The following is a 25,919-nucleotide window of genomic DNA, read 5'->3' on the forward strand; positions in this document are numbered from 1 at the left end:
GCGAGCAACCGGAAGCACATTCTCCACGAGGTTAACAGCCACGCAGAAACTCTCCTGTTCTGGGGAAAGCACAATTTGGGAAACAGACATGGGGGCTCCAGAAAAGTTCGCAATGCACAGGTGCACTCTGAGCTTGCAGAGGGGACAGAGGCAGCTGTCAGATGGAGGGAGGGTCAGTCTGAGATGATTTCTTTTCTTCTCTCTTTTAAAAAGCTGTTTTCAATGTTGAGTTCTGGAATCCTGTCTGAAACTCCAGGAAAGAATGACACCAATAGCCAGCAGTCTGACCTCCTCCTAACACGCCCTAGAGCGAGGGTGATTACCCGGGAGGGGCAAAGCAGCTCCAGGTCTTGCCATGGTCAGCCAAGCCTGAGAGTAAAGGGTTTCTGCAGTCAGCCAAATCTATGTTATCTGCTCCGTTCTCTTCTTGCGTAATCAGAGATGTGAGGGGCCAGAGGAAGTCACCAGTGGTGAATGAGAAAATGATCAAGAACCACTTTTCTGGCAAGGACTGGCTGCCAGGAAAATAAAGGCTGGTTTGCAATTCTCCAGGGCCTCAGCCCTGTTTACAATCAATGGATGAGATGACTACCCCAGGGTGACAACAGTGGTGACCTCTCGTCACATTTGCACCAATCAAAAGTGGAAGATTCCAGGCCATTCTGTGACCAGTCTCCTAAGCCAACTACTATCCAACTTGTGGTCGGATCCTTCTTCTGATTCTGTTTGTGACCTGCCAGGTGCCAGGGCTGAGGCCCCAGGTAGGGACAGCCTCCACCAGGCTTCAGCTGGACACAGTCAGACAAATGGAAGTCCACAAAACGCACACACAGGGACACAACAGACACAAAACCGGAGATGCATCTTTGGTTCGATCCTGGGTGGAAGGCGTGAGAACACAGTGTGGACGGAACCCTGCGTGAGGAGGGCTGCTGAGCCCGTGTCGAGCAGTCCCCTGCCAGGCACACTGTTGACACCTCACAGCAAACCAGCAGTGCTCTAACCTGCACTTGCTTTCTGGGCAGCTTGAAAACCACACTGCAGAGGTAATGGTGCCTTCCTGTCCTCTGAACCCTGCTCTGAATCCTGCCACAACCATCCTTTCTCTCTTTCTTAAGGACCAACTGGAACTATGTTCTGCACCTCTGGAAGGGTCAGGGCCATGTTGATACAATGGGATAAACACAAGGCATCTGGGATTCTACCCCTCTGCCACCAGGCCACAGCCATCGTGGGAGAGAGCTTTTCTGCTCTCCATGGGGCCATCTCTTACAAAAACACGAGTTAGGTGGACTTGGTTATCATTTCTCCATCCAGGTTTTTCAAAATTATAAAGCCAGGCAAGGTGGCTCACACCTGTAATCCTAGCACTCTGTGAGGTTGAGGCAGGAGGATCCCTTGAGTTCAGGAGTTTGAGACCATCCTGAGCAAGAGCAAGACCCTGTCTCCACTGAAAAAACAGAAAGACTAGCCAGGTATAGTGTGGCACATGCCTGTAGTCCCAGCTACTCAGGAGGCTGAGGCAAGAGGATGGCTCAAGCCCAAGAATTGGAGGTTGCTGTGAGCTACCATGATGCCATGGCACCCTAACCAGGATGACAGAGACTCTTCTCAAAAAAAAAAATATACATAGATGTTATTTTAATTTACTGACATCATGTAAAGAAAAATCTCTTTGAAGAAGATAATTCAACCATTAGCAAGTTTCAATAAAAGAAAAGAAAATCTGTCAAAACCTTGCTTGGGAAGTTGAGTGTTTCCTCTGGTCCTTATCTTTGCACAAGGCCCCACTGTTTGGGTCCATCCTTGCCTGAAGCTCCTTTCTGTCCTCCTGAAGGTTCCAGGCCCACCCCCGTCCCTGTCTCCATCTCCTGCCATCCATTAGCAATCACTGCTCTGAAAGGAGGGCTTCACTCAGCAGAGGAGACTGTGCCTGGTTGAATGACTTGTGACGCTGTCAGTCCCCATATGCCTGTGGCCAACGGCTGAGAAGAGGACAATCTTCTGGGAGGCACACGTGTAGCACAGAGTGAAGAAATGTCTGATAACAGTCTGTGATCTGGGCGGCCCGAGGCTGAAGCAGTTTCCCCAGCAAGCCCAGCAATGGGTGGGAAGGCAGGAGGAAGCGGGACTCTGAATGTCTGGAAGCAGCTGCCCCTGGAGCCAACACTCGTCTCAGTTTCCAGCATCTCCGGAGTCCCTAAGCGAGGTCAGAAAGTGCAGACTTGGGTCTGTGGGTATCAACTACAGGTGGGATCGCACGGCAGGAACAGATGGGGCCGTAAGGGCACTCCACTCAAGGTCTTTGACTGGTTACACACCGATGGACGCGTGCAGTGCTGTTCAATTCATTGGTTTTTTTGAGAGATACCTAGAATCCTGCCAGCCCAAGTCAGCACTGGCTCTTGAGCCCATCAGCCACATCAAAGGACAGGCTTGTGGGGGCTGCCGGCTGCAGCGGGGGCATGCCAGCTTCCAGGGGCCTATCTGCGGATGGCTGCAGGCTCTGATGCCGCTTCCTCAACATTTGCCCGACGCCCATCATAGGGAACCTGCCTCGGCTTTTCACGCAGTTTGGGCTCCCCAGAGGCTGTGTGGGGCCACTGCCGGGAACTGGAGGTGGGGAGCACACACCTTCCTCTTTGGGGGGGCTGCTCTTATCTTCATGAGTGAAGGAGACCAGAGTGGGATGCAAAGGGGTTTGGAGAGGCGATGTGCTTCCGGACGGCAGCCCTGGGGAGAGGGTCCTCTCGCTGGAATTTCTGCGAGCCAAGCTCACTGGGGAGTTCAGAATCCTGTAATGATGAGAGGGAGACAGGAGTTCTATGTGGTCATCACGATCGACAGATTCGAAGGAGCGTACCATGTCCAGCATCAGGGGGTCTTCCTTGGGGGGAATGCTGGTGCTCCCGGGCCCTTGCTGGTGGGGCTCCAGTTTCTTCAGTATCTTGGGGGTCCTCGGGGGTGGGACAGGGATGAATTCCATGGAAGAAGAAGCCACACAACTGGAATCAGAGGTTTTGCGGAAAATATTGCGGCAGCCAAAGGAATCTGCATACCAAGAAAGAACACAAACCGTGACGACAGCCACATAGGGTGAAGCCCCCTCCTGCCTGCTCAGACCCCGAGCTTGGCTGAGACAGGTACACACTTAGGCTGGAAGGAACCGACTAGTGAACAGCCTTGGCTACTCTGCCAGCAGCACCTGACTCTCCCCACAGGGGCCCAGGGGCCCGGACTGTCTTTCTAGGGTGGACACGACAAAAAGCTGGAGACAGGACATCTCCTGGATCCCAGTTTGCCTTATGGCCCCAGCTTATCATCTGGTTGCTTAAAATTCTGGACCCTGCCAAAGGGCCTTGGAATAAAAAAGGTCCATATGCTCGACAGGAATATCCATAAAACTCTCGGAAGCACACCGAGCCCCTTGCCAAGCTGGTCTTTGGACAGCCCACACTGGACTTTTTAAAAAAAGTTTATTGTGGCAAAAAACACATAAGAGAACTTTTATCATCCTTCCCATTTAAATGTACAGTTCAGAGGTGGTAAGTATGTTCACAGTGCTATGGAATCACTTTCCAGAGCTCTTTTCCTATTGCGAATCTAATACCTTACACCCATTAAACAAAAACACCCCAGTCCCCACTCCCCGAGCCCCCTGCCGAGCACCATTCTACCGTCTGTTTCTGTGAATCTGACTATTCCAGGGACCTAACATAAGAGAACTCAGAATCTGCCTTCTGTGGCTGGCGTAATTCACTTAGCACAACGTCCCCCAGGTTCGTCCACGGTGCAGCATGTGTCAGGATTTCCTTCCCTTTTAAAGCTCCACGTGACTTTTGATCTTGACAGAGCCTCATCCAATTCTGAGCAGGGGCAGAACACTCTTCCTCCTTATAGTCAAGGCACCCAGCCAACCCCCACGGTTTCCATCTCAAGTTGGCACAGACTAGAATCCGGGTTTGCAAACTATGCCAGAAAAGCAAGGGGAAACCCCCTACAGATTTGGAGCCGAGAGAAATGAAGCCAAATTCATGTGGAATAAGCTCTGTATTAGCTTCTTTCTTCTCCCATAACATTTTATAGGCCCCATCGAGGCCCAGATGCAAGAGCCAGCTGCTGCCCACTGGGAGTGATTTAGGAGCAGCTGAGGGCACTGGGAAGCCTCCTGGCCTTATGTAAATAAGTACACAGACACCAAAAGAAAACAGTCCCACTGTCGCCTGAGATTCACCAGCTTTCGAAAGAAGTAGAACTTCATTAATGCTGACATCTCCAGTGCCCCAACTGGCATGTGGGCACCAGCCCCCTCCAAGGTCCCCTAGGGATTCTGCTGCACGGCAGGCAGGCTGCTTTGGGCAACGTGGGGTCAGTGGCTTCCGTCTAGGAGCAATTTGGGAGGGAGGGGACAGGAGGGGTGTTGAGTCCCACTCAGGGCTGATGGCAGACAGTCATAGTCTCTCTGAACCTTGATGTCCTCATGTGCAACAGAGATGGAATTCCGTGGTCTTGCCCATCCCTCCCCAATAAGAACAATCTCTCCTCTGCCTCCCAGCTGTGCCTCAGGACACCCCCAGCTCCGGTGTCCCGTCTCTCTCAGTGGTTTTCCCCTTCATGTTGAGCCTATGCCCACTGAGCTCTGATGCTCGTCCCAGAGGAGAGAGACACATTTCTCAGTTGTCTGTGATGGGCGGGAGCCACTATGAGTAAGGGACCTGGTGACAAATGTCAGCTGTTAGGGAACCAAGGCCTCAGAGGGCAGTGGAGCTGGGATTTGAACTCGGGTCTGAACAGACTCTCAGGGCCCAGACTCAGCACATTACCTTTTCACAGGAAATGGGAAATGGTCCCTTCCTGGGACCACCATGGGGACACCTGATCTCTGCTCCTGCACCCTGACCTCCACTCTTATAACACCTCACGCACTCTCCTTTGCTCCCACAGTAACAAGCTCCCTAATCTCTGTTCCCATGGTAGCACGTACCCCAATCTCTGCTCCCATGGTAACATATACCCCAATCTCTGCTCCTACAGTGACACATACCCCAGTCTCTGCTCCCATGTCCCACATACCCCATATCTGATCCACAGTAATGTGCACCCCAATCTCTGCTCCTGTAGCACTGTGCACCCTAATCCCTGTTCTTGCACTATTGTGCACCCCAGTCTGTTTCCATCACATCATGCTCCACGTCAACTCCCTCCAGCACAAGTGGCCTACCCCATCCAGTTTGGCCTTGGTTGTTCTTGGGCCACTTGAGGTCTGCACCTCCACTCTCCCATGGGCCCAAGAATCAGGTCTGTCCCAGGGCCATATGGCCATCCCTGAGGGGTATGCAGCCAACATGCAGCTTAACATAAGGGGTCTGAGAGGGGCCTCGGAGCTGACCCACCTTTGTCAGGGAAGCCGGACTTGGAGGCCTTCCGGTCCTTCAGCAGGGCTTTGGTGTTCTGAAGCTGTGTGATGAGCGAGGCAGAGGGCTGTTTGTGCGAGGGCAGGTTCTTGTCCAACTTCTTGGTGAACGGTCGATGAAGAAAATCTCCTCTTTTTTCTTGTTCTTTGGGTTTTTTATCCTTTAAATCAGAAGTAAACAAACATGGTCAGACACGCACACAAGAGCGTACAGTGTGACTCCTCTTTGAAAAGTCATCCGTGTAGATCAGAGGAACTCCGCCTTTCGGCACTCGATCAACACTCTGAACTGTGTTGAGCGAGGGGAGAGCCAGGGCCCAGTGGAAGCTCCAGGGAGCCCACCTCTCTCTGCCTGGGTGACAAGTGACTTTCACTCTCTCTAGCTCCCTTGCACTGTGCTGTTTCAAGGTGTGTCAGCAAGGGCAAGGCTACCCCTAGGAAGTCAACTGCTCTGGAATAAGCTGAATGAACTAATGTAAAGCAGATCGGGACTTCTGGGAACCTACCGTCTGCGTTAAAAGTGGTGCCCAAACATTACGCCCACAGTAATGGCAAATTGAAACAGAAATGCTTCCTCCTTAACAGGAGACACTGTATGTGCAGTCAAGCCAAGTGTCCAACACACGAGGACAAAACAAATCCTGGGCACTCCTGGCCCTCTCTACCCTCTAGTCATATGGGCACTTAACTTGTGTACTTAAAACTCACTTGTCTGTAGCCTTTTTTTTTTCTTTGCTGTTAAGTCTTGCCTTTGTTGAACTACATGATAATCCCTCTAACGGGAGGGACTATTTGACTATTTTATACATCTTCAAGCAAGCCCACTGGCATAAAGCCAGATGCTTAGAGAGCTTAATAGTTATTGAAATGTTTTAAAAAGAAAAACAGAAAGGCCAGTGGAAACTGAACTGAATTAAAATAAATTGAGTTCAAGCTTCTGGGAAGGGTGATGTCACCAAGAAGCATCAGCAGTTCCTTTTTTTCTGGCCTTAAAGACAGTACCTGGTGTTTACTGTTAAACAAGGGGCAATTGCATCTCTGACCTCGTCCCAGGTGATGGGGGAAGCTGTATTTTCACATTTTTGCCCTCAACTAAAGCTTCTGCAAATCAGGAAGGTTTCATCTATTTTTCATGGATATTGTTGAAAAGCTTCTCAAGGAAACATCTCTGCACTTTCATAGCTCTTTTAAATAAGGATGTTCAAAACCTTTGCCGATTCGGGTTTGTGATGCCTAGTGCTTGAGTGGGAAGGAACAGCAGGGGAGGAGGGTGGGTGCCGAGCCTGATGAGCCAGGGCCTGTTGTTCACTCCCTGGGGGCCTGGCCCTCAGCTGACGGGGCCCCTCCCCAACAGAGGGGACAGGTAGGGAGGAAGGAGAGGGGAAGCCTGCCATGCACACTGCTTCCTCGGCTCCTTAACAGATGCCACCAACCCTCTGTGAGACGCACAGGGTGCCAGACACCACACTGAGCGCATGATCCACCAGCAGGCAGATTCTGTTCTCTCCTTGACTCATGAGGAAATGGCTTGAAGTGGTTAAATAATCCACCTGAGGTCCTAATAGAAACTCAGATTTTCCTAGCTCTCATGTCAGTGTTGTCAACCCTCAGCTTGGCACCACACTGTCAAAGCAGGGCAGGGTAAGGTGATTCCAACAGTAGACAGGCCAGACACAGGTGCTGGTGTGGAAGCAGGAGCTCGCCATAGACCGCCAGGCCTTGCAGGGATGGCCGAATGCTCCGGGCCCTTCTCTGGGAGGGTACCCTTGGCCAAGGCCGCAGAGAAGGATCACAATCTTGCTCTGTGTCTCTCTCCCTTTGCTTCCATGACACACTCACAGGCCACCTTCTTGAAGGCAAAGGAGGTTTTTTTATACACCCACCCACCTCTCACCCCCAGCATCAGAGCAGACGTTACCAGCCTTTCCTGAAAAGTCTGGCAGAATCTCCTTCTTTTGCTCAGTTCTATCTCTATTTTTATGCAGACGTAATCAGTTCTACCTGTTAACACCTTAAACAGGAAGAAATAACTAAATATATCTTTGTCACACATTTTAAAGGAATATTTGTTTTAAGACAAAATTGCGGTTCCTTCCCTTTTAGGGTTGCTCTTTAAAACTGTCAGTAAACCTTTCTTTAGGCTGCCCTGCGCCACCCCACGCCCCACCATGTTTAGAGAGCTGCCAACAGCTTTATGGGTCATTTAAGCTCCTTTCCAGCCTTTTAGGAGTCTCGAAATTTCATGATCAAGATGCACAACTTCGGGGGCCAGTATTGCCAACAGGAGTTCACCAGCACCAAGAAACCGGCAAGTGGGAGTGTTTGCCACGGAAAAGACCAGGGCTGGCCTGTAGGACCAAATTTCTCCTGTAATGAGAATTAGACAAAGAGCTCTTTGGCAATGAGTAGAAAGCCCACTGTGGGGCCAAAAGAAAGGGAAAAGGCACCAACAGAGAAAATGCCAGGAAACCCAGCTGAGGACACACAGGACAAATTTAATCCCAATCATCCTGGTGTGTCCTCCAACCTCCCCAACCCCCGGACATCTTTCTTAGTCTAAAAGAATCAGTGATCTCATAGTAACTGACTTCTAGGATAAAAATCAAGAATCCACCCCGACTTCTCCCTGCAGGGGAAAAACTCAGGGTCAGTCCCGTAAAAGAGTCAATAACAGCAAGTCTGTTTACAACCAGCGGATCTCACTGCCCTCAGAGCACAAGTGTTAGCAAACAACCGATCGCCCAATTATACCTTTCCATTTGCATGGCCTATTTTCTCTGAAAGAAATTTCCTAGGGAGCAGGATGCTAAATTGCCTTACATAACAGAAACAGATCTTCAGGGGGACTAATTGCACCCCCGACATTCCCATTCCTCACTCAAGAGTGCGGCTGCCTGCAGGGGCTCGCCCCCACCCCTATGCTCTCCTGGCAGGGCTCCCAGCACCCAAGTGAGCTTGGAACCATGTGGATGACACAACTCAAGCTCCCAGTGCTGAGCTCATCCTCTCTGCACCCTCATGGCACAATCCTGAACCCCCTATGAAGATCAGAGAGGAGACCACAAGTGGCCCTGGCTGCAAGCCACAGTCGAAACAGCTTCTGTTCTCTACCACCCATTTCCACCCACTGAAGATGTCCATGGACACTTACAAAATGGAACATTTTGAAAATGTGGCCCCAGGAAGGATCCTCTCCCCAAGACTGTTGATGTTGAGGATTGTCCCAGGGAGGAGAAGGAGAAGCCCAAGGCAGAGGGAGAAGCCCGGAGGTGACAATCCACTGGACTTCCAGGAAGTGATCTCTGAGGTTCCCCACAGACAGTAGGGGGAGGAAGCCCCACCTTTGGTCTCTGAGGACTGAGACTCTTCCCTGATGGCTGTGCCAACGGGACAATGATAGCCACTGAAGAATGACACCAGGTTTCTGCATTTCAAAGACCCACACTCTGCCCCTTTCCTCCTCAGCTCTGCCCCTGTGGGTGTTGTCAGCCTGGGAATCTGGGACCCATTCGTGGCTCTCCCCATAACTTGCTGGGTGACCTTCAGCAAGTCCCTTTCCTATCTATCACAAAAAAACGTGTGGCACCTTCTTCATTGTCTGAGCTGCAAACTCATTGATTTAACAGGGACGGACACTGTTCTGCCTCCTCGTCTACCACCAGTTCTCAAACAAGTAGAAATAGGAATTCTGCCAAGTGTGCAGTGACAGCAGGACAATAATAAAAAGTCCACTCTACTTGGAAAGCTCCAATCAGATCGGGAGATTCTGCTAACCCCACTCACAATAATTCTCTGCATGTTTTAATTCAGGGTAAGGCTGGGGTATACAGGGCTGGGTAGAAATCAAGTCAACCCTTAGGATCACAAGTGAATGTTATGTGTCAACATAGCTATAGTCCTCAGCAGTTTGGTCAAACACCAGTCTAGATGTTGCTGTAAAGGTATTTTTAAGATGTGATTAACATTCAAGTCAGTAGACTTTAAGTAAAGCTGATTATCTTCTACAACAGTGGTTCTCAACCTGTGGGTCACGACCCACAGGAACTGTATTAAAGCACTATGGCATTAGGAAGGTGGAGAACCACTGCTCTATAACATGGGCGGGCCTCATGCAATCAAAGGCCTTAAGAAAGAACTAGAGGTCTTTTGGCAAAAGAAATTCTGCCTCTAGGTGGCCCATGGGCTTAGAACTACAACATTAACTCTTTCCTGAATCTCCAGCCCACTGGCCTGCCTTGTAGATTTCGGGAGTGCTAGTCCCTGGGATTGTGTGAGCCAATTCCTTAAAATAAATCTCAATTCTGATCTTTCTTTTTCTCTCTCTTAATTTGTGTGTGTATAGTGGTCGTGTTTCTTTGGTGAACTCTGACTAATACATCAAACCCCTCCCCCCCCCCCCACTTCTTACCTGCACAGCATGGAATTCAAGGTCTCTTGTCCAGGTGTCCAGGGAGGCCTGTGAAAAACAGAATTTTTTCACAATTCGAAAAAGAGCATCCACTCTTTATGCCTTAAACTCTCTCCCTACCACTTCCCCTGCAGTTCTGGCTAAGAATTATTCATGTCAATGTTTAGAGACAAATAATAATAACAAAACTCAGAAATCGTAGTGGAAGTAGGCAGCTGGTATCCTCATTCCTGTCCTGAATACATTTTCTAGGTAAACTTTTTATTAAATTCTAAAACACAGAACAGGGGACTGCACTAAGGATAAGTAAGTGCTTGATGTATTTTCTCAAATAGCAAAACACCCCTGGAAACGACACCCCAATCAAGAGACAGAACCCAGCCAGCACCTGGAAGGTTCCCCTTCCCAGGACACCCATGTCCTCTCCTTGTCACTCTGTCCCCTAAAAGCAACACTCTGACTTTTAGCAGTGTAAATTGTTTGACCTGATTCTGGACTTTATTTTAGAAAGTTGTACAGATTTTTAAATAAGACATGAAGTAAACATTTTTAATATTGAGCCTAGAAACTTATAGTTTCTGTTGTGGGTTGAAATGGACTCTCTCCAATTCACGGGTTGAAGCCCTAACCCCTAGGAGCTCAGAATGGACCTTATTTAGAGAAAGTGGGTCTTTACAGAGGTGATCAAATTAAAATGAGGTTATTAGGGTGAGTCCCAGTGCAATGTGACTGACGTCCCCATAAAATGGAGAGACGTGACACAGACACAAACATGAGGAGAACGCCATGGGGAGATGAAGGTGGAGATGACGGGGACACTTCTACAAGCTGAGGGACAGTGAAGACTGACAGCAACCCCACAAGCCAGGAGGGAGGCCTGGAGCAGACTGTCCCTCACAACCTTGCTGACACCCTGATCTTGGACTTCTGGCCCCCTGAACTGTGGGGAGATAAACTTCTACCCAGTTTGCGGTGCTCGTTCCGGCAGCCCCAGCAGGCAAATCCAGCCCCATTGCCACTTTCTGAGCAGCTCTTCCCCCTAAACTCCAATATCACTTTGTCACTGCAGAGAAGATTACCTAGTCATATTTCACACCTTTTTTTCTTTTTTACACATTAATATTATTTTTTAAAAGACTTTTGGCCAGGTATGGAGGCTCACATCTGTAATCCTAGAACTCTGGGAGGTCGAGGTGGGAGGATTGCTTGAGTTCAGAAGTTAGGGACGAGCTTTTTTTTTTTTCTTTTTTTGAGACGGAGCCTCAAGCTATTCCCCCTGGGTAGAGTGCCGTGGCATCATGCTCACAGCAACCTCCAACTCCTGGGCTCAAGCGAGTCTCCTGCTTCAAGCCTCCCAAGTAGCTGGGACTACAGGCACCCGCCATAACGCCTGGCCATTAGGGATGAGCTTGAGCAAGAAGAGCAAGACCCCTTCTCTACTAAAAATAGAAAAATTAGTTGGGCATGGTGGCAGGCACCTGTAGTCCCAGATACCTGGGAGGCTGAGGCATAAGCCCAGGAGTCTGAGGTTGCTGTGAGGTAGGCTGACGGCACAGAACTCTAGCCTGAACAACAGAGTGAGAGATTCTGTCTTAAACATATATATATATATATATATATATATACACACACACACACACATATATATAATTTTTTTTTTTTTAGACAGAGTCTCACTTTGTCATCCTTGGTAGAGTGCCATGGCATCGTAGCTCACAATAACCTCAAAATCCTAGCTAGGTTCAAGTGATCCTCTTGCCTCGGCCTCCCAAGTAGCTGGTACTACAGGTGCCTGCCACAATGCCCAGCTATTTTTAGAGATGGGGTCTTGCTCTTGCTCAGGCAATCCAGCCCCCTCAGCCTCCCACAGTGTTAGGATTACAGGTATGAGCCACCTTACCCGGCTCCTATATATCCATTTTTAAAAGACTTCATCAAACTGGCTTTGGGCTCCATATGGCTTTAATAAGTCAATTTAAAAATGTTGCCCACTCCTCCTCAACCCCCATGGCCCCAGAGGGTCTCTTTTTTAGGAAGACAAGTCCCTCAGGCCACACATGAATAGGTGTTCTCTGAGGAGAGATGCGCCCCACTTTTACAGATGTCTTCCCTGGCTTTTAGAGGAAAGAGAGGTAGAAAAAACAATGAAGTCATAAAATCACGGCACTGTAATCCTAGGAAGGAAGGATTTTCAACTTAGGAGAAAAAAGAACCAGAATCAAGAGAACAAAGAGATCACTGCTCACACTTAGTGCAGGGACACAACTTCATGGTGTCCCTGGAGGGCTTAGACCCTGAGCCACACCACAATTTTTGCACACCTGAAACTTCTGCCCACTACTCCCTCTTCCCGCCCTCCGCAGCTTCTCCTGGGCCAGCCAAGGACACCTGGAAGGAAACCCAGAAGCCCTGAGCAGGCTTTACCTGGGAAGCCTGGGCCCCTCCAGACCTTCTTAACACTTTTGCTAACTAGCCCCATTCCACTTTCTAGGTTCCAACAGAGAAAAGTTGGATAATCTGGTAATAGCTATAATTTCATTAGCAGAAGTATCAGCACCATTTGGAGAAAACAAATGGATCATAGGAAATTGAAATGCTACTTGCCCATTAGTGTTCCTATTTAAATCTCAACCGTTAAATATTTCAACATATGCTTAAAACAAAACGCTCACCATGTGTTTTTAGGCCAAATGAAATAACAGAAAAATAATCTGGATGAAGGGCTTTCTTTCCCATCACAGTTCTGGTACCTTCAGACACACAATTGCAGTGGGGCGAGTGTGAGGCCAATGTGGACAAGGCGGTCAGCGAAGTGGCTTAGGGTTCACTTGGACACACTGACGGAGCTATAGGTGCATCTAAGTTTGCATTATTCTTTGAGGCCCTAAAGAGTCAAGTGCAAGCCAAGAGATGAAGGAATTCTGCAGGCCCTGGACTCTAGCTGGGAGACCTCTGCAAGTGTGGGTGACCATAGAGACCCTTCCTGACTTAAGGCACGGCCATCTGGTGCTGATGATGCCAGTGTGTGCTGTGCTGCAGGTGACCCAGTTATGGGTCCCACCTGGAATGTTCCCCTTTCTCTAGCAGTTTATCCCAGTCCTCCCCTATTTTCTGAGACTCAGAACAAGGCTCACTTGATTTTTGCATTTGTCCATTCAGCAAATATTTGCTGAGCACCTGTTATATGCCAGACATTGGGTAGACTCTAGGAATACTGACAGGTGCCAAAGGGACGTAGTCCCTGTTCTTAGGGGACTCATAGCTCAGCAGGAGAGAGCTACTAATCAAATAACCCCAAACAAACGAAAAGCTGAAAATGAGACCAGGCACAGGATGCAGAATGTGGTGACAGCCCTTGCTGGAGGGATGGAACTTGATGGTACAGGTCAGGGAATAGCAGGGGTCCATGAAGAGCTGACTTCGCCTTGGGATCTGAAGATGCAGATCAACTTAGCAAGAGGGGGCGGGGGGAAACATTCTGGAAAAGAGAACAGCATGTACACAGCAAGGCCAAACACTGGGGGTGGAGTCTATGTACAAAGCAAGCAGCAAGAAGCAGAGTTGCAGGGGGAAGGGCTTGGGGCTGGGAAGTGAGGCAGGAGAAGCAGGGGACCAAAGCTGCACGGTGGGCTCAGCACGGAGCCCCTGCAGGGGAAGGAGGCCTTCAGAAGTCCCCAGCAGGGAGGTGACATGATGTGATTTGAGGGTGAAAAGCTTGCTCTGGCTGCCATGCAGAGAAGAGTGGTGAGCAACCATCTGCAAAGGTGTGTGTGTGGGGGGTGGGGGGTGGCGTTAGATGTCATAGCAGAGGCCATGTGGCTGGGACAAGTGGGGCACTGGGGATGGATAGAGAAGAGGGGCTCTATAGCTGATGACAGGCTGGCCCTGGGGTGAGGGACAGGTAAAGGTCAAGGGCCCCTGGGTTTCTTCCCTACACAACTGGGAAGGATGGGGCTGCTGGGGAGTTTGGTTCTGAGGCCGCTAGACTTCAGGCACCTTCACTCACGAGACAGGAGGTTAACATTTAGTAGGCAACTGGCCAGAGGGTCTGGAGCTCAGGAAGCATCTGGATCCTTACACAACCCCACTCTCCTGCTCTGGGCCTGAAAGCCTCACTGAGCCTACAGTTCACGCCTGCCTGCCACAGCCCCACCTCCAAAGGTCCCACCTCTATCTTCATCCCCCTGGGCCCCATGGCCTGTCTTGGCAGCCCCTCCTTCCATTGCTGCATTGTTCATTGGTCCCATGTCCCCTCTTCCACGGCCCCCAATCCGTGCAATCTCCCCTCTGCCTCCTCCACTGCCATGAAGCTATCCTCTCTCCCATCCTGAGGACAGTAAACTGCTTCAGCCAACACTGCAGGCATTTCTCACGTGACCTTTCCCATTCCCATCCCGCCCCTGGCCGCCCTTCACTGTGGTCTTTGCCAGTTTCTCCTGTCCCTCTGCACCTATCTGGAATGTCTATCCCTGAAGTCTTTACACTTGGGGGAGAGGACGTGGAAGAGGCTCCCGAGGACAAGAACCCATGTGACAAAAGGTGACTGAGAGGCCCAAGGCAACACTTGATCCCCAAGTGCCTGGGCCTGGACCTGCAATTCACAGTCTCCTCACAAACAAGTATTTGGGATCCATTAGATACTAGATTTTATTCTAAATCAAAGAACTGTGGTGTTTTCTGATGTAATCTCAAGTCACCAGCGACAGCTGACTAGGACAGCTCAGCTTACCTGAAACTTCCGTCCCCCTCTGACTTCCTTCTCCTGCCATGGAGCCTTACACTCAGCTATATTTCTGAGCATCTCATTTGTTTTTTTAGCATTTGCATTTTTCCCTTTTATTTTTAGCTGACACATAATAATCATACGTATTTATGGGGTACGGAGTGATATTTTGATAAACGTACAGTGTATAATAATCAAATTGGGGTAATTAGCATATCTGTCACCTAAAACATTTATCATTTCTTTGAGTTGGGAACATTCACAATCCTTTCTTCCAGCTTTTTGAACACACGCAGTAAATTCTTATTAACTATAGTCATCCACTGGGTTAGAGAACACCAGAACTGAGTCCTCCTCTCTAGCCGTTATTTTAGATCTGTTAACCAACCTCTTCCTCCTTCCATTACCCTTCTCAGCCTCTATCAACCATAATATTATTCTCTCCTTCTAGGAGTTCAGTTTTTGGGGGTTTTTTTTCCAGCTTCCACATATGAGTGAGAACCTTGAGTGTGCCATTTTCACCCTCTGGAGACCTGATGGTGGTTTCCAACCTGTACTGCCCATTGGAGTCATTCAGGAAGCTTAAAATTCTACATAACTGGTCTGAGGGGAGCCTGGGTGTCCAGTTGTTTCAATGTTCCCAGTGACTCTTACGTATAGCTACCAATGAGAACCAGGGCTGAGTGACAGTGATGGGGGTTCCACTGTAAGCCATCTGTCAAGGGTTCAGTTATGAGAGTATTTGCTTTTTGTCACTTCAGTGTCCTACAGTAATTGGCTTCCTTTCTGCACTTTGTACTAAATTGAATTCCACACTTCCAAGAAACCCCAGGTTTTGCCTCATTGGGTCACCCACCTCAAAGGGCTCCGTGGTGGCCCTGCACTTTTCTATCTGGTAGAGCTGGGTCTTGTAGCAGACACTGTCCTGGACATCAGATTTCTGCCAGAGAAAAGAAAAAGTATGGTTGAACTTTCAGAAATAGAAATGTGCATTAAGCAGTCATTAATCTTTAAACCAGAACATGGCTGAAAGAGTGCTGAAAACGGCTGGCAGGCCAGAAAATTGCAATGCAAAGTCTTATCCCAGGATGGCCAGCAGGGAGGATGAGACATGAGGAGAGCCCTGGGCCCAGAGTCAAGCAACTACTTCTGTTACTGGCTCTGCTAGCAAAGGGCCAGGTGGGCCAGGTGACCCAGGGCAGGTCACTACTCCTCGATGGACTTCAGTTCTTTCATTTGTGCAGGAAAGACTACTGAAAGATGAGAAAGCTGAAACCAAACAAGTGAGCTGGCAAGAATGACTTGTCATCCAATAACTACCCAGGATATATAATCTTCTCAGGGGCTTCACTTTAAAGCAGTACACACACATATCCCATCCAAATGGAAGCCAGGAGAGTTTATAATTTAGCTCAAAGAAGAAGACAGACCACTGCATTTGAGATGAGGGAGGTGCTATCCTGTCTGGTAATAGGAGAAATTAAAGGACTGATCAATTTAAAAAGAGAAAACCAAGAAATAAGGGAAGAAATGACAATTACAGTATAATGTTCTACTTCTTAGTTCACTAGATTGGCCTTCAAAATTATACATAGAGTGTTAGTAATTGGTTGATAAGATTAATAACTGGGACAGTGAATATAGTACAATTAAATTAGCCACGTGTGGAAATTACTGAACAGACCAGCTGTACCTATCCACAGGGATTAATTCACTCTAGTTAAAAACAGCCACTTGCCTAGAGTATAGATTTTTCAGAGCAAGTATGTCTTATGATTTAAGGGTTAAATGTGAAACAGACACGATAAAACTCACAACTGGCCTAAGAATCCATCCATACTCTAAGCAAGTGGCTGTCTTTATCATGTACATAGAAAACTCTTACCACCACCACCAAAAAACCCCCTGTTGTAACTAATAAACACATTCAGTTAAGTTACAGGATACAAAATCAACACACAAAAATCAGTAGTATTCTCGTATGCTAATGACACACTACTAAAAAATAAAATCAAGAAAATAATCCCATTTACAATGGATACCAAGAAGGAAGTAAATTTAACCAAGGAAGTGAAAGACCCAGACACTGAAAACTATAAAACATTGATAAAAGAAATCAAAGAAGACAAATAAATGGTAAGATCCCATGTTCATAAATTATTAGAATTAATATCGTTGAAATGTCAATACCACCCAAATTAATCTATGGATTCAGTGTAATCTCTCTAAAAATTCCAATGATATTTTCTATGGAAAGAAAAAAACCATCCTAAAATTCATATGGAACCACAAAAGACCCCAAGTAGCCAAACCAATCTTGAATCAAAAGTTCAATGCTGGAGGCATCACACTACCTGACTTAGAAAAGAGAAAAGGAAAAGCCCTTCAAGTCTAGTATGTTTTCTAAGTTGCTCATGATGACAGAATGGAGAACTGCTGTGTGGTACAAGGGATGTTCTTAGTCTTTCCTTATTCCATAATGAAATAATATAAATAGCACACTGTGTGCTGTAAGTCCTGTCCCTCTGGACTTAACGTTTCTCCCACCGTAGCCTTCCTATGATCAATGCAGTCACAGTGGCACCATCTCAGAAATCAAGCCTCAAAGTCACTACTCTGTCCCCATCAGAAATATCACCCCATCCCTATTTACATGGAACTTACTTTTCCCCCCATAAAATACTATTCTTATTTTTTTCCCCACTATTCTTATTTTTAAAAACCTTTACTCTTGATAATCTTTCTTCTTTCCTTCAGTGATTCACCCCAAAAAGAAAAACAAGTAGTTCTGTAGACAATTTCCTGCTGAAGCAAAATCTAGCAAATATCCTAAGCTGAATCAGCTTGGAAAACATCTGTACTTTCATCCAACTGTTTAACAAACCTCCCATCAAGTTCTTCATATATTCAGCAATGTTTTCTAGATGCCTCCCAGATCTATTTGCTAACAACAGACACACTCTGACCACCGTGTCTTCTGGGTATTATTTTGGTCCTTCTTACCACGGCAGGGAGAATATAATTTCCCCAAATGCAGGTGGATTTTCGTATTTTGCTCGAATACAGACTCAAAAAAGGTTTCAAAGCCTGTTTGGTAAAATTTTGTGACATCTTTGAGTATCACAAGACTTTAAATAACACCGAAAAAAAACTAGAAGTTGTCCTCAAGTTCTGGATTCGAAATGTCTACCTAACAGTGACAACTCCATGCCAGCACATCCCAAGATCCAACATGCATGGGGTGAGGTCATCCCTTCTTGAAAGTGGACACTCAGTCAAATTTCAGATGGGCTTCCTCATAATGCTGAGCTTCCCTGGCTGACCTCCTGTTAGATCTTGTCGGCACCCACCACTCTGAGCAGAAGCAGGAGTTGTGTATGGAATCCACATCGCCTCGGATGCTGTTTTCTTTGCAGAATTCTTTTTGAGCCATTGCCTATTCAGAGATGATTGATTCATAACTAGATATCAAAGCATGTAAATTCCCCTTTACCCCAAAATGATGCAGGGGCCCAAGGGGCCAGAGTCACTGTCCACTCCATGCTGCAGAACCCCCAACAGTGCCTTGTAGGTGACACAGGATGCTTGGACTTTCTAACACCCAGACTGAGGGAAAGTGTCAGGGTCAAGTATGTGAAGCTCAACCTCATTTCTATTTTCTGGAGAAGTAAAAGTAAACAGTGGCTTCCTCCTGCACCATGTTGTAGAGACAAATGCCAGAGGGACACAGTTCCCCAGCTTTAGTGGCCAGAGCAGCCCCTAAGACCTCTAATGTGGGGAAACAGAAGAGCAAAGGGGTAGCAGGACAGAATAGGCAACAGAGAAACTGAAGCAAAAAAGAGGCTTGACTCTCCGAACAATTCTGCTCAGGGCTTAACTTTGTGGGAGAACATTTGAAAAACACCCCAGATAAGAAGTGCTACCTGAGATGCAGGCTTCGCCTCTACTTCACTCCACAAAGGGAAACTCAGCCTCACATGAGGCTAAATTAGCAGTGTAGATCAAGTGTCAGTCCCTGGGAAACACTTTGGGTCTAAGAGCTCTTTTTTCTTTTTTTCCATAGAGAGCAGAGAACACTGCCTATAGGGCAGTGATTTCCAAGGGGTAAGCCCAGCACACCCTGTACTGAGAGAGGGTCTCAGGTGCGCCACGAAAACTTTTAAAGATTATTTTCAAACGAAGTTCAAAGCACAGTAAGTATATTCTTTTTTCTTCTTTTTTAATCTTTTTTGGGGATCATCATAATTTAAGTGTATCATAGAAGTTTAACTATAGTTTTAAGTGTGCTGTGAGATTAAAAAAAGTTTGAAAAACCCCGTTCTAGGGTCTCACTTACCCCTGACAAGTAGCGCTCGAGTTTCTTGTTTAGGAGGAAGTAGATGGCGAGGATGTGGCAGGCACGGTTGGACAGCACGGTGTTGATCACATCGCTGTTCTTGTAGCCCAGCTTTTCGGTCATGTGCAACACCACACTCGGGCTCAGGTCCTCCAGAGAGATCCTGCCAGGCAGAGGGAACAAGACCCCGTCACCCTGACCCTGACTTGTTCCACCTTCACTGAGGGGCCCACACAGACCCCCATGGACGGTTGGGCACATTCATCCACCCATTCATCCCCTCACTTTATTTTTATTTTTATTTTTTTGAGACAAAGTTTCACTGTGTCACCCTTGTTAGAGAGCCCTGGTGTCACAGCTCACAGCAACCTCAAACTCCTGGGCTTAAGCGATTCTCTTGCCTCAGCCTCCCAAGTAGCAGGGACTACAAGCACCCGCCACAAGGCCTGGCCATTATTAGAGATGAGATCTCAACTGGCTCAGGCTGGTCTCGAACCTGTGAGCTCAGGGCAGTCCACCCGCCTCAGCTTCCCAAGTGTTTAGATTACAGGCATGAGCCACTGCACTCAGCCCCATTCCCTCACTTTATTATGAAAAGTTTCACGTATTCAGAAAAGTGGAGGGAACAGTATAATCACCTACGCATACCATCACCTGGAGGTGCCGAGGAACACTCTGCCCTCTTTGCTTCATCTGTTTTTTCTTTTTTGCTAAGGTATTTTAAATTTCAGACACCATGACATTTCATCCTTAACACTTCAATGTGCATCTTCAAAGCCAAAGACATCTCCTGCAGGACCACATGCCATCTGATACATACTCGATGCAGTTTGAATAATCCCTTCATATCCTCTAATAGCCAGATTATATTCATTTCTTTCCAAGTACACATTCTTTCCTTAAAATGTATTTGTTGCCATGGATAGAGGCCACACTTAACATGGTTTGGGAGTATTAGGGAAAGGCCAGATCATGTTTAGAGGAAGGAGATCTCACAGGTTCACACATGGGAGCCTGCGGCTCAGTGTCATGTGGGGGTGCTCTCAGGGGAAGACAGCTCAGAGCGACTTTATGAGCGCATTGTGAAGCTAAGCTCTTTGGGAGCCAAAAACATAGCAGGCTCTCATTTATTCACTCATTCATTCACACAACCACCATATACCTGGAGGTTACATTCCAGTGGGGAAGATAGAATATAAACTAACTTAGACCTCCCAACAGTCCTTTAGTAGGAACTGTCATTATCCCATTTCACAGATGCAGAAACTGAAGTTCATGGCAATAAAGTAACTTGTCCAGGACCACACAGGCAGGAAGCAGCGGCTCCCCGTTGACACCCACTTAGCCTGGCTCAGACTCTAGATCAGCGGTTCTCAACCTGTGGGTGGCGATCCCTTTGTAACAATGAAAATAGATCACAGCATTAGGAAGGTTGAGAACCACTGCTCTAGATGCTAATCCCCCACACTCACTGCCACAGAGATAGGCACAGCCAGTGGCTACACAGAACAAGAAATCAAGCCAGGAGTCATCAGGAGCGTGTATGTGTTGGTAGTGGGGTGTATTAAAAGAACATTCTAAACCTCTTAAGAGAGGTGCAAATAGGACACTCTGAGCAGAAAGCAACCTCACTTGACTGGAGAGCTCGCGACCACGCCAAAGGGTCTGAAGACATTCACGAGGGGACCTCAGAACCACAACGCCCAGAGAATCCCCACAGTGTAACCCCATCATTGTAAAGAGGACACCGAATTGCCTAGTCTGCACCATCAGTTAACAGGGGTGCCAAGAGGAGGCCTAGGGCTCCTGCCTACTTCCTCTGGTCATCAGCATAACCCACATCTCAGCTCTTCCTCCCATAGATTAGATGAAGTGTTGACCAAACAAACAAAAACAAACAAACCAAAAACCCACACTGGAAGAACAATGAAATCAGCCTTCTTTGCTCCTGTCTGCCACCAGGTTACAAAATCACTACTTGAGGTTTGCCACAACGCTCAACACAGAGGGTGCAGTTGTTTGAAAATATCTGGAAATTCCAGAGTGGATGTGACCCAGCTCATGGCCAATCAGACCATGCCTGCGGCCCTGCTCCTAGCCAATCAGACCTCAGCACTCTGAGAAACATTCACCTTCTGCTGAGCAGGTGCTCCCAGGGCAGAGGTGGGAGGAGAGAGGGTGCAGGAACTGATATACCCTCTCTGCCCTTTATAATTGTATTCTTCAAAAACAGGAGCTCTGGCCAGATGTGGCGGCTCATGCCTATAACTCAGCACTCTAGGAGGCTGAGGTGGGAGGACTGCTTGAGGCTACCAGTTCAAGACCAGCCTGAGCAAGATCGAGCCCCCATCTCTAATAAAAATAGAAGAAGTAGCCAGGCACTGTGTCTGGTGCTTGTAGTCTCAGTTACCCAAGAGGCTGAGGTAGGAGGAGACTGAGCCCAGGAGTTTGAGGTTGCTGTAAGCCATGATACCACAGCATTCTAGCCTGGGGCAAAAGAGTGAGACTCTGTCTCATAACAAAACAATAACAATCAAAAAAGACAGAATCAAGAAAAAGCCAGGAGCTCTGCCAAAAAGTAGACTGTAACTGACTCTTGAGTAAAAGCAATTATTTTAAATGTTTTCCAATAAATAATGTATATATTTGGCTCTCTCCAACATCAGCTACTGAATATGTATTATCACTGCATGTTTGGGTGATACAGAGAATGGTGAAATGTTTCAGAACACCAGATACAATTTGAACTAAGCAAATTCGCACGAAATCCGTTTTTAAACCACAGATCTAATTTGGTCTAATTCTGTCCTATATCACCCACGGCCATCTTCCCTCCCACCATCTCCAGAGTGAACTGGAGGGGCGGGGAGACTGGCTGGCCCCTACTGGGAGACAGGAAGAGGCAGCAAGATTGGCTGTGTGCAAACATCTGCCCCAGATCGGAGAGGGGGCCAGGCACCCACCCAGCAAGCATCTGTTGACTAACTGGCATGAACATTTACTATAAAAAATTTACTTTTTTTTTTTTGAGACAGAGCCTCAAGCTGCCCCCCTGGGTAGAGTGCCGTGGCATTACAGCTCACAGCAACCTCCAACTCCTGGGCTCCAGCGAGTCTCCTGCCTCTGCCTCCCAAGTAGCTGGGACCACAGGCGCCCGCCACAACGCCCGGCTATTTTTTGGTTGCAGCCGTCATTGTTGTTTGGCGGGTCCGGGCTGGGGATTCGAACCCACCACCTTAGGTGTACGTGGCTGGCGCCTTAGCCGGTTGAGCTATAGGCGCCGAGCCAAAAAATTTACTTTTAAAGACAGTTCCCTCCTGCCTTTTGGAGATCAACTTGGAGGCCCATGTGACTTCAGAGGAGAAGGGTTTACAGAAGAGTGATGTAAAACATGGGGCCTTTATTTTCTTCACTTTCCCAAAAGAAAAGCAAGGATATCATTTAAAATAATTAAATTGGGGGCTATAAAACATACTTTATAAAGGAGACAGTCTTTTCTCTAGTCATGTCACTCCCTTTATCTATGTGCTGGTAAAACCAGAATAATTACTATTAAATAAATACTTTTTTTGCCTTAAAGATAAACATTTTTCAAAATGAAGACTATAAATAACATGTACCTCCCTAATGGTTTAGAATTCTGGTTTCATTACTTAAAAACTATCCACTGACTTGCCTCTAGTATACAAGGAGTAATGGGCCTTCATACACGGAAGATGCTGAGCTGCTAATACACCAGATCTAGGCCAGTTTTTTACAATTCCCCTAACTAGTTGCATGTACAGCCTTTGTGCTTCTCATCAAGTCCAAATGCAAAAACTACTAATCTGGCAACATGAGCATATGGACTTGAATTTTAGCTTTCATCTACCAAAGGCTGTCTACAACCTGTGGAAAAGCTACACAATTCTGTGTGAATGAAGACACAGCCAACAGGACCCATCTCATACCAGCTCTGCTTCCTTGAACAGCTGCTGTGCTGAGCGGATTGATTCTGCTCGTTTAGACAGTGATTGTATTAGCCTAATGACTCATTAGGCTGCCACCAATGTCCCCTCCTTTAACAGAAAGGGTACCTGCATGCTGCCACCCACACGGCATCAGTAATGAGGTCTGCCTCACGTTGGGGTCGTATTTCTGGTGTCTATTTCAAAAACTGTCCCAAATCAAACTGGTATTGGAAAACCAGCAATCTATTTCCAGGTTCCCTTGGTAACCGAAGTTACCTCGACATTGTTTAAATTACTTCCCATGAGCCAAATGCTAGAATTCTAGATGGCATCTGAATGGAACCACCTCCTATATTGACATGGAGAGAGTAAGAGTATAAAATTGGCCCAGTAGTGGAGATGTAGACTTCCACATCCCCTTAAGTCCTTCTAGAACAGTGGTTCTCCACCTTCCTAATGCTGTGACCCTTTAGTATAGTTCCTCATGTTGTTCCCCAGGCATAAAATTACTTTCGTTGCTACTTCATAACTATAATTTTGCTACTGTTATGAATCATAATATAAATATCTGATATACAGGATGGTCTTAGGCGACCCCTGTGAAAGGGTCATTTGATCCCCAAAGGAGTCACGACCCACAGGTTGAGAAGTGCTGTTCTAGAGCTTCCATCCCAAGATAGGACCCTGCCTTCTCATCTTGTTTAAAGAACTCAGCACTTCAGCTTTCATAAGGCTTGAGGGGTGTTTCCAGACCTTCTAGGCATTGAAAATATGACCATGGAGGACCCCTTTCCCTGTCCTTTGGGTGCCCATCTGTCCCCTTTGGTCAGAAGGATGGGACACCCGGGGTCTGAAGGAAGAAAGAAGGTATTGGGTCTGTGTGATCTCCATATTTTCTCTGAAGTAGCCGCTGTGAGAGCTCTCACCTCCTCTCGCAGATTAATTAGCAATAGTTCAAATGAATACAAGAAAAGTCCCCAAACAGGTGTTCTCAACTGGTTTTCAAACCTTTAGTCAGTATCCCAACATGCAGAGGCCTAGGCCGCACAAGGTGCCAGCAGTGTTCTACGCTGTGGGCCTTCCTTAGCCAGACCTGCTCATGGAAACTGACGGGGTGACCCCTCACAGCAAGCCCACTGGGACCCAGCCTAACACCAACGACTGCTGAAGCCCCTAGCACTTTGAGGCAGGGGACTTACAGCTGAAATAAACATCACCAACAAAGCAGAAGAGGAGACGAGGGGTGGTTTGAAAGAGGAAGGGGATGTGCCATGGGATACTGCCTGAGGCCGGCAGGTGAGGTCACGGGGGAATCAAACACACACTTGCACATACACAGACATACTCACAGGCGTGCAGACACTTACGCACAAACACATCCACTCACGCACATGCTCATACATGTAAACACAGAAACACACTTACAGAGGCCACAACTAGTCTAAACTGTCCCTGCATGGGAACTAGCAACACTGTCCCTCGGGGAAGACACCCCCTCAGAGCCTGCATTCCAGCTTCCACTCACCCCTCTGTCCACATCCCCACAGGCCACGCTGCACAACCCCTGGGGTGGCCTTGTCTGTGCCTCCTCTGTGGGCTGAGATGGGTCATCTGTGTGCAGGAGGGGCGCAGAAGAGAGAAGGCAGCTTTCCCGGGACTCTCCTACCCAGATCCACTCAGGGTCGCAGGACAGGCCCCATCTAGCCTGAGGAGGAGTTCCTCTGTGTGTACTAAATTACCTGTTGGGATAAGTGACATTACAGGGCACTTTGCCTGTGTAATTCTCATTAAGCCAACGATTCGCCAGAGCTTGCTGAATATTTGGCCTCTTCACAGGGTCTGGTTCCAGGAGAGAGCGCAGGAAATTGATGGCTCCTGGAAGACATTCAGGAAAGAACACACCCATGTTATAGGCTGAACCCAGACACCGCTGACAACCACCACCGCAGGTGACCCCGCCTCACCTGCCACTCCCCAGCCACCACTGGGGCGAGCTAGTCTCTGAGTCTCTAGGCAAGATTTTGATTCAATGATTCATAGAGCTTAGATTCAACCCCACCTCCCCTTAGACAGGTGGGGCGTTTTAAATCCTATTTCCTTTACTCTTTAAAAAAGAATGTAGGCCATCTGTCCCAGGGACGTAAGTGGTACATACTAAAGCAAGAACAGTCTGGGTCTCCCAATGCCCTGGATTTCCCAATACAACCTGTGGTCTTGTTGCTTAGAGGTGAGCAGAAGAGATATCCTCAGGAAAATAAACAGGGCCAGCATGGCAGCTCACGCCTGTAATCCCAGCACTTTGGGAGGCAGAGGCCAGAGAAGTACTTGAGCTCATGAGTTCCAGACTAGCCTGAGCAAGAGTGAGACCCTGTCTCTACTAAAAATAGAAAAACTAGCCAGATGTTGTGGTGGGTGCCTGTAGTCTCAGCTACTTGGAGGCTGAAGCAAGAGGATCTCTTGAGCCCAAGAGTTTGAGGTTGCTATGAGCTATATACCACAGCACCCTACCCAGGTGACAGAGTAAGATTCTATCCCAATCAATCAATCAATCAATAAAACAGAAAGTATCTACCCTCCAGGTAGGTTTCTGAGCACTGAAGAAGCTGCCAGAGGGATAAAGGCATTCTAAGTTAGAACTTTTAATTAGGACTCAGGGGATACTCAGAGTCTCAGGAGGCCAGTGAGCTCCTGCTCACTTCGGAAGCCATTCTCGGAAGCTGTCCTCTTCTTTCCCACACCCCGTGAATGGACAACACAGCACCCAGACCAGACAGAGCCCAGGCCCATCAGCCCAGCCCATCAGCTGTCGAGACGCCAGACAGCCACATGTTTTTGTTAAAGTGTCAACCCTGCAAGAGAGTGACTCAAGTTTTTAAATCCTAGTTTTGTACAAAGGTCCAGTGAGAGCCACACTGAACCCACGTGTACCTGCCGGCCCTCTCCTTTCGTGCTGCCCCCCAAAAGGAGAGACTGGATGCCAGTCAAGTTCATCCTTACTTTTTAGCCTCTGAAGCTCGCTGCCATCCCATCAGTCATGCTGAGCATGGTATGCAAGGAAAGGATTTGAGAAAACGTTGACAAAACATATA

The 25,919-nt window shown here is 47.7% G+C and overlaps 1 protein-coding gene across 1 annotated transcript in view; it reads right to left on the reverse strand.

Moving 5' to 3' along the window:
• Positions 1-2,392: 2,392 nt before the first annotated feature.
• HUNK (hormonally up-regulated Neu-associated kinase) overlaps positions 2,393-25,919 on the reverse strand; it is a 103,679-nt gene continuing 80,152 nt past the window's right edge. Inside the window, exons 6-11 of the mRNA XM_012809672.1 lie at positions 24,570-24,705; positions 18,881-19,043; positions 15,401-15,484; positions 9,822-9,869; positions 5,394-5,574; positions 2,393-3,051 (exon numbers count right to left, since the gene is read on the reverse strand). Coding sequence (XP_012665126.1) covers positions 2,393-3,051; positions 5,394-5,574; positions 9,822-9,869; positions 15,401-15,484; positions 18,881-19,043; positions 24,570-24,705 — 1,271 coding nt within the window. The remainder of the gene's footprint in view (positions 3,052-5,393; positions 5,575-9,821; positions 9,870-15,400; positions 15,485-18,880; positions 19,044-24,569; positions 24,706-25,919) is intronic.

The sequence above is a fragment of the Otolemur garnettii genome, unplaced genomic scaffold (genome assembly GCF_000181295.1).
Source record: "Otolemur garnettii isolate 467f Iridium unplaced genomic scaffold, OtoGar3 scaffold00111, whole genome shotgun sequence".
In the NCBI taxonomy this organism is placed as follows: Eukaryota; Metazoa; Chordata; class Mammalia; order Primates; family Galagidae; genus Otolemur; species Otolemur garnettii.